Source organism: Columba livia, chromosome Z (assembly GCF_036013475.1).
Source record: "Columba livia isolate bColLiv1 breed racing homer chromosome Z, bColLiv1.pat.W.v2, whole genome shotgun sequence".
In the NCBI taxonomy this organism is placed as follows: Eukaryota; Metazoa; Chordata; class Aves; order Columbiformes; family Columbidae; genus Columba; species Columba livia.
In genome coordinates, this window is record NC_088642.1 from 74,515,360 (window position 1) to 74,528,686 (window position 13,327).

The window sequence follows — 13,327 nt, forward strand, 5'->3', positions numbered from 1 at the left end:
GCTGTGAGAAAGAACCTTATTGTCAACTGAAGACAGAGAATATTAAAGTAGTTTCACATCAGTAAATACTTAACTTTCAGCAGTAGATGCTGATTTACAGTGCTGCCACCCCTCCCTTCTCATCCTCGCTCTGCGTCACTGTGAACCCATCCCCTCACATCTGCCGTGCAGGTGTTTGCATGGCTTCTCTCTGGCTGGAAGCGGAAGCCAAACCTGGGATCAGAAGCAGACAGAGGTGGTGGTTTGTTTGTTGCCAAGTTATTTTCAGGCTAGGCGAGCTCCTTTATCACAGTCACAGAGCAGCCACATCTGCACTGGTGCTGACAGAGCTGAGGCAATGTCCATACTGGGATCGCCACCAAGAATTTGTCTCGTGAAACCACTGCCTGCGCCAGGAAGGAAGGGATTGCCAACACAGAACTAGCACCTGGCATAATGAGGCAACCGTAAGGAGCCTTCGCATGAACAGAGACTAGACCCACAGCACAACAAAAACATACCCACAGGGACATGCTTCCAATGAGCAGCTTAAATTTCCTCTTTTTTTTTTTTTTTTTTTTTTTAATTAATGCACAGAAAGGGCTAAAAAAGTGGGAACCTCACTGTACTGTCAAGTGGAGGAACCAGGAACTCTCGCTGTTTGGAAGTTCCAGGTTTCTCCAGTCCTGTGGGAATATCTGATGTTTGCCACAAGAATGAGAAACTTGATATGAAAGGAGGAGGACTCAGGAGGGTGGCAGTGGCTGTGGGCTGCTGCAATTCTATTCTCATGAAGAGAACATTGCCTGCTTTATTTTCGCACCTCTTTCTGGCATTACAAAAGTGTGTTACAAATTTTACAGAGGAAGGGGAGAAAAGGAAGAAAAGGGGAAAGGGCCGAGGTATGCTGGCCTAGTTCTCTGCAGTCCTGTTTGTCCTCTGATACTCTTCCAGCTCTGATTTCCTGTCCATGGCGAGTTGCAACTCCTTCTTGATGATTTCGATCTGCTTCTCCAGCTCCGTAAGCTCTTGCATGACCGAGGTCCTACCAATGTTGAGGGACTCTGCTTTCCCGTTGGTTGTTAAAGAAGCCGGAGTCTCTCTTCTCACCTGGGGCAAGGGGATGTCTTGGTGCTGTTGTATCATCACCTCATTTTGCTCTTCATCAGTGCAGATGTATTTTTTCCGGTGACTGTTGCCCAGATTGGCTGTATTCCATACAGCATGCTGGCTGTTCCCTACATGGGACCTGAACAGAGATACGAGAGTTCATAAGAAATCATAGTCTGTTCTCCTGTGTATTCAACCCTCCCCTGTGAGCCATCCTACTGGAAAAATATGATGCTGCACTTACAAATTACGTAGAAATATTGTTCTTTTATCCTTGGAATTATTTTTCTTGAGAAGCACAAATCATGAACACAAACAGCCAATTTTTCTGTGATTAAACCGTAGCAGAGACTAGAACAGAATACTAAAATTAATCTACCCCATAACTCTTATTTTTTGGTAGCTATGAAATTACAGTCCTTTCAACTCCAGCTCAGGAAATTGTGTGTCCTCCTCCAAAGCTTTCTGAAAGCTTTTGTGGTTGCAGTGTCCTGAGTTCATTACAGCATTAGTCCTTTGTGTATGAGTGCTTCTTGACAGAATAAATAGTATTTGGAGTTTTCGTGTCAAGGGAGAAATTCCCATTTGGGAAATTATTCAGATGCTTCTATATTTTCCTGTGGAAAAATCTTTTCAAACTATTTTGATTCCAGAGGATCTTTTCCCTCTTTCTTGGGAAAATCACTCTGCAGCCCTCCCAAATCAGAGCATTTTCCAGGGATTCTTCCAAAACAGAGGAGCACCATGTGCCCCCCGCTGTGACATAAGGAGGCACAAAGTTTGCTGTTATGGGAGAGGAGCTTGGCTTTCCTCTCCGCTTTACCTTTTGGTTAGGTCTATGTGCATTCATTTTAGAAACTGAGGTTGAAACTCAGAATTAGTTGCTCTTAAAACTGCTCCATCTTAGAGGTCTTCTGTGAGTATCTTTGGACAAAGTGTATATTGGTGTGAGCTACCAATCTGTGGCTAAGGAAGAGGATTAACGTTTCAGGATTGCGACCGATGGAAAACAGCTGGTTTCAGGAGGAGTCTGGAGCTGGGAGAAGGAAGTTGGAAAGTGGAAATTTCTTTAGAGGAGTGTTTTAAAAAAGATGGGATGGCAAAGAGTACATAGGGGAGGTTTGAGGCAGGAGTGGCGGATCTAGCTCAGGGAACCCCTTAGGGATGTATATTTAGGGTTGTTTATTTTTTGTGTAGATCAGTGATTTTTCTCATATTTCAAAATAAAAGACAGGAAGACTCTCAAGGCTTGTGCTAAACTGGATGTGTGTTTTGTGACGCAATTACGTTAATCCCCTGAAGAGAAGAAAGTAAACAAATACCTCTTGGGCATGTTTCAGACAGGGAATAGGAGTAGCCTGGGCAAGTAGAAACTGGCAAAGGATTTCCGAGGCCAAGAGCAGAAGGCCACCATGCTGCCTTTCTGCACAGACCGTGGTCTAGATGAAAAAGGCCACCTGTCAAAGAGTGGGGCTGCTGACAAGGGCTGAGGTGCCTGGAGATGTCTCCTTGATGAGTAGCTGTGCAGAGCCCATGGTCCCCGGGGTCCTGGGCAGCCAGTGCAACCAGCTTGCCTTGGCATAAAAGTATACATCTTGGAGAAGCTGCAGCCCTTCATTTTGAAAATATTTCTTAAGAGTCATATCATTAATCTGTAATTTCTGATACATTTTTTTTCTTTCCTTTCACAACTCAAAACCACCGCGTTTTGATAAAGTGTTAGTAACTGACGTGATTCCTGCTGCTCCTGGCAGTGCTGCTTTTGTTTGGGGGTCTGGGAAAATGGTTTTAACAAAGGCCCGAGCCCACAGTTAACACTCAGGTTTCATCAAGTAAATGAAACCCTTTACAATTTGGTTACTGATGCTGGGCTGCCCTCCTGGCTTTTCAAAAGTTATGACCTGAAAAAAACAGTGGATTTTCTTCTCTGAGTAGCGTAGTAAAGATTCTTCCTACCTCTTTTCTGTATCATGGCACTTTTAAGAACTCCACAGTCCCCAGCAGAAATACAAGGTGTAATAATATAATTGATTTGGAAGTCTTGAGTTGTACCTTGCTACATCAGTATTCATGACAACCTGGGGCCCATGTTACTAGGTATCTTGAGTTAAATTCACTGTAATTCTGTGCAAGCAGCAGCTCAGACCGTAAGCAAAGCAAGGAGGGCGGGTGAGCAGGCTGGATGCTGTGTGGGAAGAAGTTTTTGGGCAGCTGCACATCTTCACTCTCAATGTTGAAAGAATATTTGTGTGGTTCTTTCTCTGAGCCATTCCCTGTGGGGCCTATGGCCATCTCCTTGTGTTACGAAATTTTTGCACTGTTCAATGTCTGACAAATAACTCAGGTGCTTCTTCTTGTATCACCAAAGATGCAGAGAGTCCCCTCCTTTGCAAGATTCTCCCTCCGGCTGCGTTAGTGCCTCTGGTTTTGTGGTAGCGTGAATGCCACCACCAGTGAGGAGGGTGTAGGAGGAGGAAATGTTTTGCTCCAGGCAGCTCCTGGTACTGCTGTTCGAAGATGGAAAGCGAGGAGCTGCTGTGTGCAAGGAGGTGCCACACTAAGGAGTTTTGCTGGGCAAGACAATGAAGGAATGGACAGAGGGAATTGTTGGCACTTTTATATACTTTTTTGTATGTAAGCAGTCTAGAAGCTATAGAAGTTTACCTCTTATATTTGCTGCCATTAGTGCAGAAATGACAAATTAAATACAACATACTTTTACATACATGGATTTCAATCATGCCAGATACCTAACAACAGCCTAAAAGACATTTCTATTGTCTGCAGCTGAACTTCTCTGTAGAAAAACAATATTGCTGCTTCTGTCTTTAAAAAGTGCACTAATAGTTTTGAGCTACTGAGCAGATGTATAGTTTTAACAAAATGCCTTGTGCTCCTGGTAGCTATAGATAAGATTGTCTCCTCTTCAGAAGACACAGGGTATGAGAACAAGGCAGGTTTGTTACCTACTTTTCTCCAACATGAGTTGTTTGAGACAAATGTTTCTGAAAGGACCGCATTTTCCTCTTCTCGTCTTTTTTATTTCTCATTCTAAAAAGTAAGAAAGCTGAAAATGTTTCTGACATATATACTGCCTCATCTCTCATTCACTGCCAGGCTACCTCAGAGCGCTCTGGTTGTCTGCCATTCTTCAGTATGTGAGTAAATAATTACTTAAACACAAGGGCAGCAGAATTAAACTGCAAAGTCTGTCTTTAAAATGGGGATGCTTTTATTAGCTATATGCAAAATCATGGAAGAACAAAATCTCTGGATTTAATGCTTTCTCTTGGAAACAATTAATTTATTCCTGCCTCCTTCCCTTGTCACTTACATTTTGTTTCCTTTTCTTGGTTCTGTTATCTTTGCAGCGTATTAGAACCATAAGCAGATACCCAGACACAACATATTTCATTTCAAAGTAATTTTTGTAGTTTGTGTTTCAAGGCATGCAAAACTTCCTACCTCTTTTCTACTCGCTTTGTCTTAGGCTGGCATTTGTCCTCAATAAATGAACTGTTCAGAGCACGATGTAATCTCTAGAGGGAAAAGAAGAAAATAAATTAGTAAAATCAAGATTAAGAGTAGCTCCATAAATAGGTAAACAATTTGTGCTTTGTGTGATGGACTTGAGCATAAATTATTTTGTACATTCAAGGATACAAGCAATGTCTGTGCCTCGTCATTACAACAGATGTATTTTCCTCCGGTTTCCCAAGGAAGGGCAATCTGAAAGGTTGATAAATATTTTGCAAACAATCCTTGGCATTAGAATTTCTCAGAAAAAAGTGGATCTCAGCAAACTTTGTTATTCTCTAAAAGATCTCTTTCCCTGTGCTGCTCTAAAGCAATAGAAGCTCTTCCTTTTTGTGCCCTTTGCTGCAAAGTAACCTCTTCCTTTAGAGCAAACACCCAGAGCAATTTTCTTCCATTATTTTCCCTATAATAACTTAGGAAGTTACCCAGCACTTCCTGCATGCATCAAAAGTTTGGGAATCCCTAACAGTGAGAAAAACTGTTCTGGTTAGCCAGTTCAGAATAATAACACTTGCTTTTGGTGTCCGAAAGAGCTGGAAGGTTACAAGTGCAAATGGAAATGTCTCTTCTGTAGACTTTGCAATTGGGAATATTCAAACTGTTTCTTCTGTGCTTCTCATTCCATCACTAAGTAAACTTCTTCAAAGATGCCAAACATCAGTGCTCTTATAACATTTTACACCTTGTTCTCGTCTGGACTTTCTTTTATTAGCCACATGACTTTTCACAGGGTTATTTCTGAATACATACCTGGCTTGTATGGAGCCAGTACTTCATCTTGGATTTCTTCTTGATTCGTGGTAGGACCAGCCGGTACACGATGTGTTCCCCAATGGTAGTGAGAATGGACAACCCAAACCCAATGCACAACATCACAAAGAGCCCAGAAAAATGCTTGATCCCCATTTGTAGGGTCTGTGAATAAAATCAAGAATGGAAGTTAATGAAGCAGGCTGTCAGTGTATTTTAGCATGTGCTTCTGTATTCTCATTTCGAAATGTGGTCTGACTGAATACATGGTAAAATATTGCAGAATAGTCTGAATACTGTTCACAACAAAGCCTTTCTGTGCTGCAGAAAGCTTGGTCTTCAGTCAGAGCAAAGGACCTGTCATGGGAATGAGAATCAAAGACCAGGGATTTTTTTTCCTCATGCTGTTTCCCTAATGAGATTGTGTTGAACATATATGAGAATACAGTATTTGCAGTGTCTTTGCATTTGTAAAAGCAAATATTGCTTGACAGAATACAGTCAATGAACTGTAGAGCAAGTCCTTCGTCAGCAGTGAGCGAAGACCGACTGTTCATATTTTCTGGGAATTGATCATTAACTTTCCCTTTTTGTGCTTTATCCTTGATGGAAGGTCACGGTGAAAATGAAGTAACAGCACAAAAACTGCACCTCTCCATGCCCTGCGTTAACTGAAGATGTGCTTGTTAGAAACTCTGTCTGCAATTATGAATAGCAATAAATTCTCACCTTGTTCTGCCGTCCCATCCTTTTCATGTAGGGTAGGAAACCTTTAATTAATTTGAGACTTATTGGTATTAATCATGTTTGAAGACCAAGAAATCAGTGACAGCAGCAATCTGTACCACAAATCTACACTCCGATGGGTGGGTCAGGTTTGCACATTAGGTGTAATCTTGGTACCTTTATTCTCTTGCTTATTTACCTAGCTCAGTTATGAGTTTATCAATAACTAAAAACTCTTGATATTAATTACTGCCTACAGACTAGTTTGGAAGTATTTCCAAGCATACAAGTTCTCCTTGTGCCTTTCTATTGAGGAATGTATTCCTTGTGTCAGAAAAAAATGGATCAAAAAATTGCTTGGGTAGGTTTGTGTGTCAGGAGATGGTATCTGGGATGCTATCACCCGGACAACTGACCTGTGTGTTCCTTCTGTTTGTTGTTAGTTTGCTGGGGACTGTGCTTTGTTATGACTATAGCGGAGTAATCTAGAAAAGAAACAGGATTTATTTGAAAGATAAATCACAGAATGTTTGAAAAATCTTGCTATGAGATAATTCTAAGACAGTGAGTTGGTTAGTGATGAGTCCCTTGAAGTTGAAAGCTTGAAAGTCCCTTTGCAAACTTTTGTTGAGCGTCTGTGTGCAGTATCTCTCTTTTCTGGTTTTCATATTTGATTTCTGTTCTTTAAAACACAATGGCATGAGATAGCATATCACAGATTGTTAACAAGAATAGAGCTTCAGCACTCTATCAGAGTGAGAACTTTTGCATGTGGCACTGGCAATGTACTCTTACTTTGGGGGTTCTCTGCCAAAATCAACCTGCTTGTTCCAAAGCATACTGAGACGAATTTTGGGAAAGAGAATTTTTGTACCAGTGAATAAACACTTCAGGGGTGTAAAGGGTATAATGGGGGTGTAAAAGCAATTTCTGAAGAAATTTACTGCAGCCTGGAAAGAGAAGTGGAAAACAGTAAAGTGATTCTGGGGTAGAAGGGTGTCACAGTCCTGGCACAAGGGTTTCCTGGTGCTGAGAGTGCATCAGTTCAACCTAAAGCAGCATTTCCTTCTCAATATCAGAATTTCTTGTTGGCAAGAGCCTCTCATCCCATACTTTGTCCTTCCAGTTAGGGGAACAGGAAGGTGGCAGAAAAATCATAAGTAGTAATGCTTTAAACCACTCAAAACCCAAAGTGTTAGACTGGAGGTCTGTGTTACCTGGCCTATTTCTTTTAATTAGCAGTGAAGGCCAACTTTTGGTCCAGGTAGCATAAAAGCAGAATGAGGCCCTGACATTTTTCTCAGAGGTCTTTCAAGCCATGACCTCAGTATGGCCTATCTCTGAATTCAGCAGATATCTTTATCTGTAAGAAGCAAAAAGACCGCTATTCATACTAGCTGAACCTACTGGTTAAATGTGCTCTTGCTAATTCTCCAAGAAGTGTTGATACAAATCACTTCCCAAAAAAGATGTTCAAGGGCAAGTAGGAAACAACTTCCTTAGAGATGCAAAGCTAACAGTAAATGTAAAGATAAACTGAACAAGAAATAGAATAATAATTTAAAAGGAACAGCTTTGCTCAGTCATCTGAAGAACACCCCTATCTATATATGGTCCCTGGCTACTGCTGTTTGGTGTCATACAGAGTGACAGTCTACAGGTGGGCATTGCCATAAACTCCTGTGGTGGCAGGAACCAGTGACTTGGCTGAGTACAGATCCTTTTGCTTAGCTATCGAGAAGTAATGTAGAAGTCCCCAAAGGCGGGGGAGATCAGGAAGGAGGCTGATCTGCTGGTGTCAGGTTGCTGTATGTCGGGGAGCATGTGAATGGCTCTGAGAACAGGAACTACACGGAATATGATCAAACACTAGTCATTCAAATTTTTGTGGGTTTTTTTTAGAGAGACACAGTGTCAACTGCAGTGGGGGTTCCTGCATGTGTGAGATGTCTCCTCCAGCCTGAGGTCGATGTTTGATGCCACTCCAGTACAGCTGCAGAGACAACACTTGACCAGCTCCTTACATGAAAAATAACTCCCTTGTCATCAGTAAATCTGCCCTGATTTATGCTGATGAGGCTCTGGCTCACTGTCCTGTCAGCTCTGCAGAATAGTTTTCTACCTTCCCTGGAAGCAGGTGAAAGAAGTTCCAGCACTGGCATCTCAGATGGGTTTTTCACTTATAATGGATAGCTTTTGAAATTGTCCCAAACAAGATATCTTCTCCTAGGAAAGGAAATGCCAAAACAAAGCATCAATAATATTTCATCTAGCAATAAAGAAGACAGTGCATTGAAAGAGCTGCCTGATAAAGGCTGCACACTAGAGGGAAATTTTTGAGACTAAATTAATTGGGGAAACAAGGTATGGAAGAAATAATTAGTAGTGTATGTCTTACAGTGCATGGAGTGATTATTTATAGCAATACCAGCACTGTAAAATGGAAATTTATCAGCTGTTTATAATTACTATGGACACACACATGTTAAATAATAAAGAAAACCATCTAACAGAGGTACCTGTCATTTTTATAGCATCATGTGTATTGCTATCGGAGCAGCAAGCTCTACTAATTTTGTAGTTTGTCTGTGTGGTTTCAGGTACATATATAGAATATATTTGGAAAGTGCAGCAATAAATGGGATTTTTTTAATCACTGCTTTAATCTCTGGTGAAGTGGTAGGGGCCAGGTCTGTGTGTGTTTGGTCTTTGCTGGAAATAGAAAACCACCTGATGACTTTCTCTATTGCAGTATCTTTTTTTTTTTTTTTAAGCGATAAAAACTCAAAATGTGATGTATTCTCTATTAACCCAGGATAAAAATACCGTCCTTGCTCCAACTTTTTCATCCTAAATTCAGCAGGTAGCTCCCTGCATTTTAGGAGAAAGAACTCAATTATGCCCATGTGGTGGTTCTGAAGCAATTGGTACCCATAGTCAATCCAGTGATGATTGCAGCCAGTGAGTACTAAGAACTACACTGGCAACAGCCTCTTGAGCTATTATATTTGCCAGTTGCAAACTGGGAAACAGGCAGTTTCTGAAAACCAACAGATAGACATGGAGGTATCTGCTTTTTTTATTAATTGTTTTAGAGACTATTTTGATTTAGCAACCCCTATCTGCATTTGCCAACTAAACATTTCCTGCCATGTCCTCTGTGGTTATATGCTTTTTCCTTGGCCCCTGAAGAGGAGGAAGAGGATGCAGAGAAGAGAGTTTGACATTTGAGTTCTCTTTGAGGCAGAGAGCAGAGACAAAAAACAGCAGTGATTTCTTTACTGGATTTCATGGGCAAAACTCCTGCTTTACTCCCTACTACAAGAGACTGTAAATGCTCTGCTCTCCCTGGTTGCCTTGAGAGCGCTGAACAAGCCATCAAATATGCCTGTGGTGCAGCTTAGACTAATGAGAAGCATCTAAAGTTTTTTGTGGATACTTTGCAGGTTGGCAGCCCAGCACAGATATTGGTCCTTCATGCTGCTGCACCCAAACACTAAATAGGGATATCATGTGTATATTAGCTATAATAATAAGCTATCCCTTTTGATATCATTTTCCCTGAGAGGATTTTAAAAAGCTTTGCTGAGATCAGGTAGTTAAATTTTGCAGCACCTCTATGAAGAAGGAATTCTTTCCAGCTTTACTAGGGATAAATAGATACGAAGGGCACATTTCTAAACTCATTTGGGCATCTCAGTAGGTTTTCAAAATCCTACTGATGCTTGTATTTAGGTAACTAAACAGTATTAAAACATGTCCCTGTATCCAGATTGTGTCACTTCTTGTAGCTGCAGAGACTGTTATTTATTTATTTATTATTCGTTATTGTGGCTTTCTGTGCTCTCAAAGAAGTGGCAGCATTGAAGTAGTACATATTTAATCTCTTTAGGGAGATTATCCTTAGCAGAGACCGGTGACCATGGCTGTAGCGTTTCAAGTGCCAAATTTTATGGTACTGTAAATCACTGTCTTGCATTAACAAGACAAGTTCCTTTCCCCTCTTGTTGTAAAGAGTTTTGCACAGATCTGGAAAAATACTCCCTTTTGTAATAAATTTTTTTCTTTCAACTCATCCATTATCCAAGCCCTGGGTGTAGTAGGGAGAACAACTGTACACATATCATCTGAATTAGGTACTGAGAAGATGTGTGCTTCTGTGATATGACAGGCTGGTGAATTGGGAATAACAGCTTCATCTTCTCAGATAGTAAACTGTTTTTTTTCCGCAGTTTCAACAGGTGAATCTGAATCTGTTACTCATTTCCAGGAGACTCAAAACATGCTTCTCCTGATGCTGTTGTCAGACTTAATAGTCATACATTCCAGGACCATGGTGGAAGGTATTTTTTTCCCCAGGGAAAGTCCGGATGCCACCACCTCTTCCCATACAAGATGACTCCTTTACAATGCAATACCTGTCCTTTTGCGATACTCTTCTTCATAATGTTCCTCCTCCGCAGACAACATAGGTGCAGACTGAGCAAATTCTCTTGGCAGCAAAATCTTTGTTCCTGTCCTTTGTGTTTGTTTTCCATGTGCTTGTAGCAAGGTACTGTGAAAGCTGACTGATGGGCAGCTTTTATTTATGAGCACAAGACAGTATGTTCCCTTTGTGAAAGGTCTGTGTGGCCTTCCCTTGACACCTGCAGTGCACCAGAGACAAATGTATAAACCACAGCTTCAAGGTAATGGCTCGAATCCTGACTGTTGAGTTGTCAGGTGATTGGTGTAATGAAAAAGGGCACTCAGTTTTGACCTTTAAGGCGACTAGGCAAAACTCTGAGCCGAAAGGCACTATTTGCTGGATGACAACTGGATAAAATCAAGGCAAGATGAATGGGCCACTGTCTGATTGCACACCTTGGGTGATGCTGGGGCCCAAAATCACCAATTCAAGCACAAGCCATGGCAGGTCAAGTTTGAGCAAGTTCCTTCAAAGACTCCAGAGAATGGCCATCAGTATATTCCACCGCCGATGTGTGAAGAGGGGATGAAAGGACTTTGTCTTTGCTGTGTGCCTGGTCTGGATCAGATGAAAGCCCACGGTCAGCGACCGATCCCCACCACTGGCAGCATGGACCTCTCGCTCAGGCAGTGGCAGGAGACTGTGCCTTCCCCAGGGCCATCACCTGTGCAAAGTGATGGGTCTGCAGTAACAGGGTCAGTTTGGGCCAGTGTTGTTCGTGTGCCTGAAGGCATTGCCATTGTGTCAGATGAGATACTGTTTATGAAAAGCATCAATAAGTTGGTGTTATGTGACTGAACAGCCAGTTATGCATAAATCAGCCTCTAAATTCTAGAGCTTCTGTTGTCCAGTGACAATTTTGAATGGAGAATAATCAAGACTTCCAAAGGAAAAAGAAGAAACCTTTTCAACAATAACATTGTTTTAAATGTAGCTTAAAAGCTGCGAAACAGTACACACAGTTAGCTTTTCCCAAAACCTAACTACTCCCTGCATCAGGAGGGGCCCTTCTCTTACGGTCTTGAGAAATCGTGGTGTGCCAGCTCATCTCCTCTGCACCCTGCCCTGATCATTACTGCCTGGTCTGAACAGTCAAAACCACTGCAAACTGCCGGGAAAGCTGCCTGCTCAAGCAAGCCACCCTACCTGCTGTCACAGCGGCTGTTTCGCTACCACGAGCACAAAGTTGCAAAGCTGCCAATTCACTGTATTTTGATTCTCAAAAATGCCAGAGAAAGAAAGACTTTGCAGCCTCTCCTGTGCTAGGGTGGAGCCGGTGGGCTGCGGGGGAATGGCCCAGGAGCCTGGCTCCTGCTGAAGTGGTGTTAATGGGAGTAACAGGAAGGTCGAGGAAGGGCCAGGTGTTGTCTGCAAATTGAAAACGAGCGTCAGCGATCATGTCCAGATGTAACATATGCAAATATAATTCTGTGAACCCCACTTCCCTCTTGCACTAGGCTCTGCCCTAAGTACGGACTTGTCAAATTTATAGCAAAGAAATTCCTTTGAGACTAGACTATGACAATTTTTAATCCAGGGTACTTGAGCGATATTGCTAGTGACTAGTAATCAGTGTGAACAGCCACTGCTACCAATAATTGCTTGTGCTGGAGAGAGCACGATGCAATTCATTGCAGCAATTCATTCCAAGTCTGAGTTAGCTGCATAACCAATGAATGATCCAGTGGGTGCTGGCCAGAGTAAGATGTCTTAGCAGGTGTGTAAGAATCAGGTACAGCCTAAAGAGATAATGACCCATTTAAAGGCTATACTGATCAGTATTTCACCTACATATATTCCCATTTTTGGATCATCACTCTTGGTCAACAGGTGTAGCATGCTACAGACCAAATTCATCAAAAAGATGTAGAAACACACAAAGCCTTACTGAAGCTTTCAAAAAGCAATTGCTGTGTCTTAGGTTGGTGTATAATCCATGTGAATAACTACCCACTTAGAAGCTAAGACTTTTTAAAAATGAATTATCTGCTTCTGTGTTAAACATTGTCCACACTTCAGTGAATCTGTTGAATGTTACTGTGACTGACTGCATGGAGTTAAATAACAGAGGTTTCTGGGCTTTACAAGAGTAAAGGATACAAACTGATATAATCATAAGAATAGGAGTAATTCCCATGCTTATTGACATAATGATAGGGAAGCTATGCTTTAGACATTATCTGCTGCTTGGCCCTTTTAGTTCCGTAAATTTGTCCCAGCTGTGAAATTGCAGGTCCTAAAATCTGCAAATTCTTGGCTAAGAGAATTAAATGAAGAAGAGGGGATGCTCATAGGAAATGTGGTAGAAGTAGAATAATTCAGGAAGAGAAAGGTCTGGACTTAGCAGAGCCTAGCCCACAATGGCACAGGTGTACAACTGGTCTTTTGTTTCTGCTCACTCTTTCTGATTGCATAAGGCCTTTGAATACATGAGGATTTGTTCAAAGACAAAGTCTTTGAGTGACCTTTTAGAGTCTTTCGATCACATGAATCAGCTTGTTGGACCTTGTCCCCTGGAGAAGAACTCAGCTATGCATGTTGGGTTAGCACAGCTGAAGATCAGTAAGGACTGCAGTGAGATACCCAGGCCCAGAGCAGCTAGACCTGCCTTCCTTTGTGGCCGTCACATGGAGTTTACACTCAAAAAACTGAATTATTTTAAAGCATACCATATCTTCCAGCTGTGACCCCATCCGTAAGACCCTGTGCTTAAAACCTATTCAACACTGAGAAAAAGCCAAGTCCATGAGACAGTCT

General features: G+C 41.8%; 1 protein-coding gene across 2 annotated transcripts in view; it reads right to left on the bottom strand.

Moving 5' to 3' along the window:
* Positions 1–533: 533 nt before the first annotated feature.
* The window catches only part of GRIN3A (glutamate ionotropic receptor NMDA type subunit 3A), a 74,327-nt gene continuing 61,533 nt past the window's right edge, over positions 534–13,327 (bottom strand). For both annotated transcript variants that reach the window (XM_065046403.1, XM_021281606.2), the window contains exons 7-9: positions 5,377–5,541; positions 4,555–4,628; positions 534–1,228 (exon numbers count right to left, since the gene is read on the bottom strand). In XM_065046403.1, coding sequence (XP_064902475.1) covers positions 892–1,228; positions 4,555–4,628; positions 5,377–5,541 — 576 coding nt within the window. In that variant the 3' untranslated portion in view covers positions 534–891. The remainder of the gene's footprint in view (positions 1,229–4,554; positions 4,629–5,376; positions 5,542–13,327) is intronic.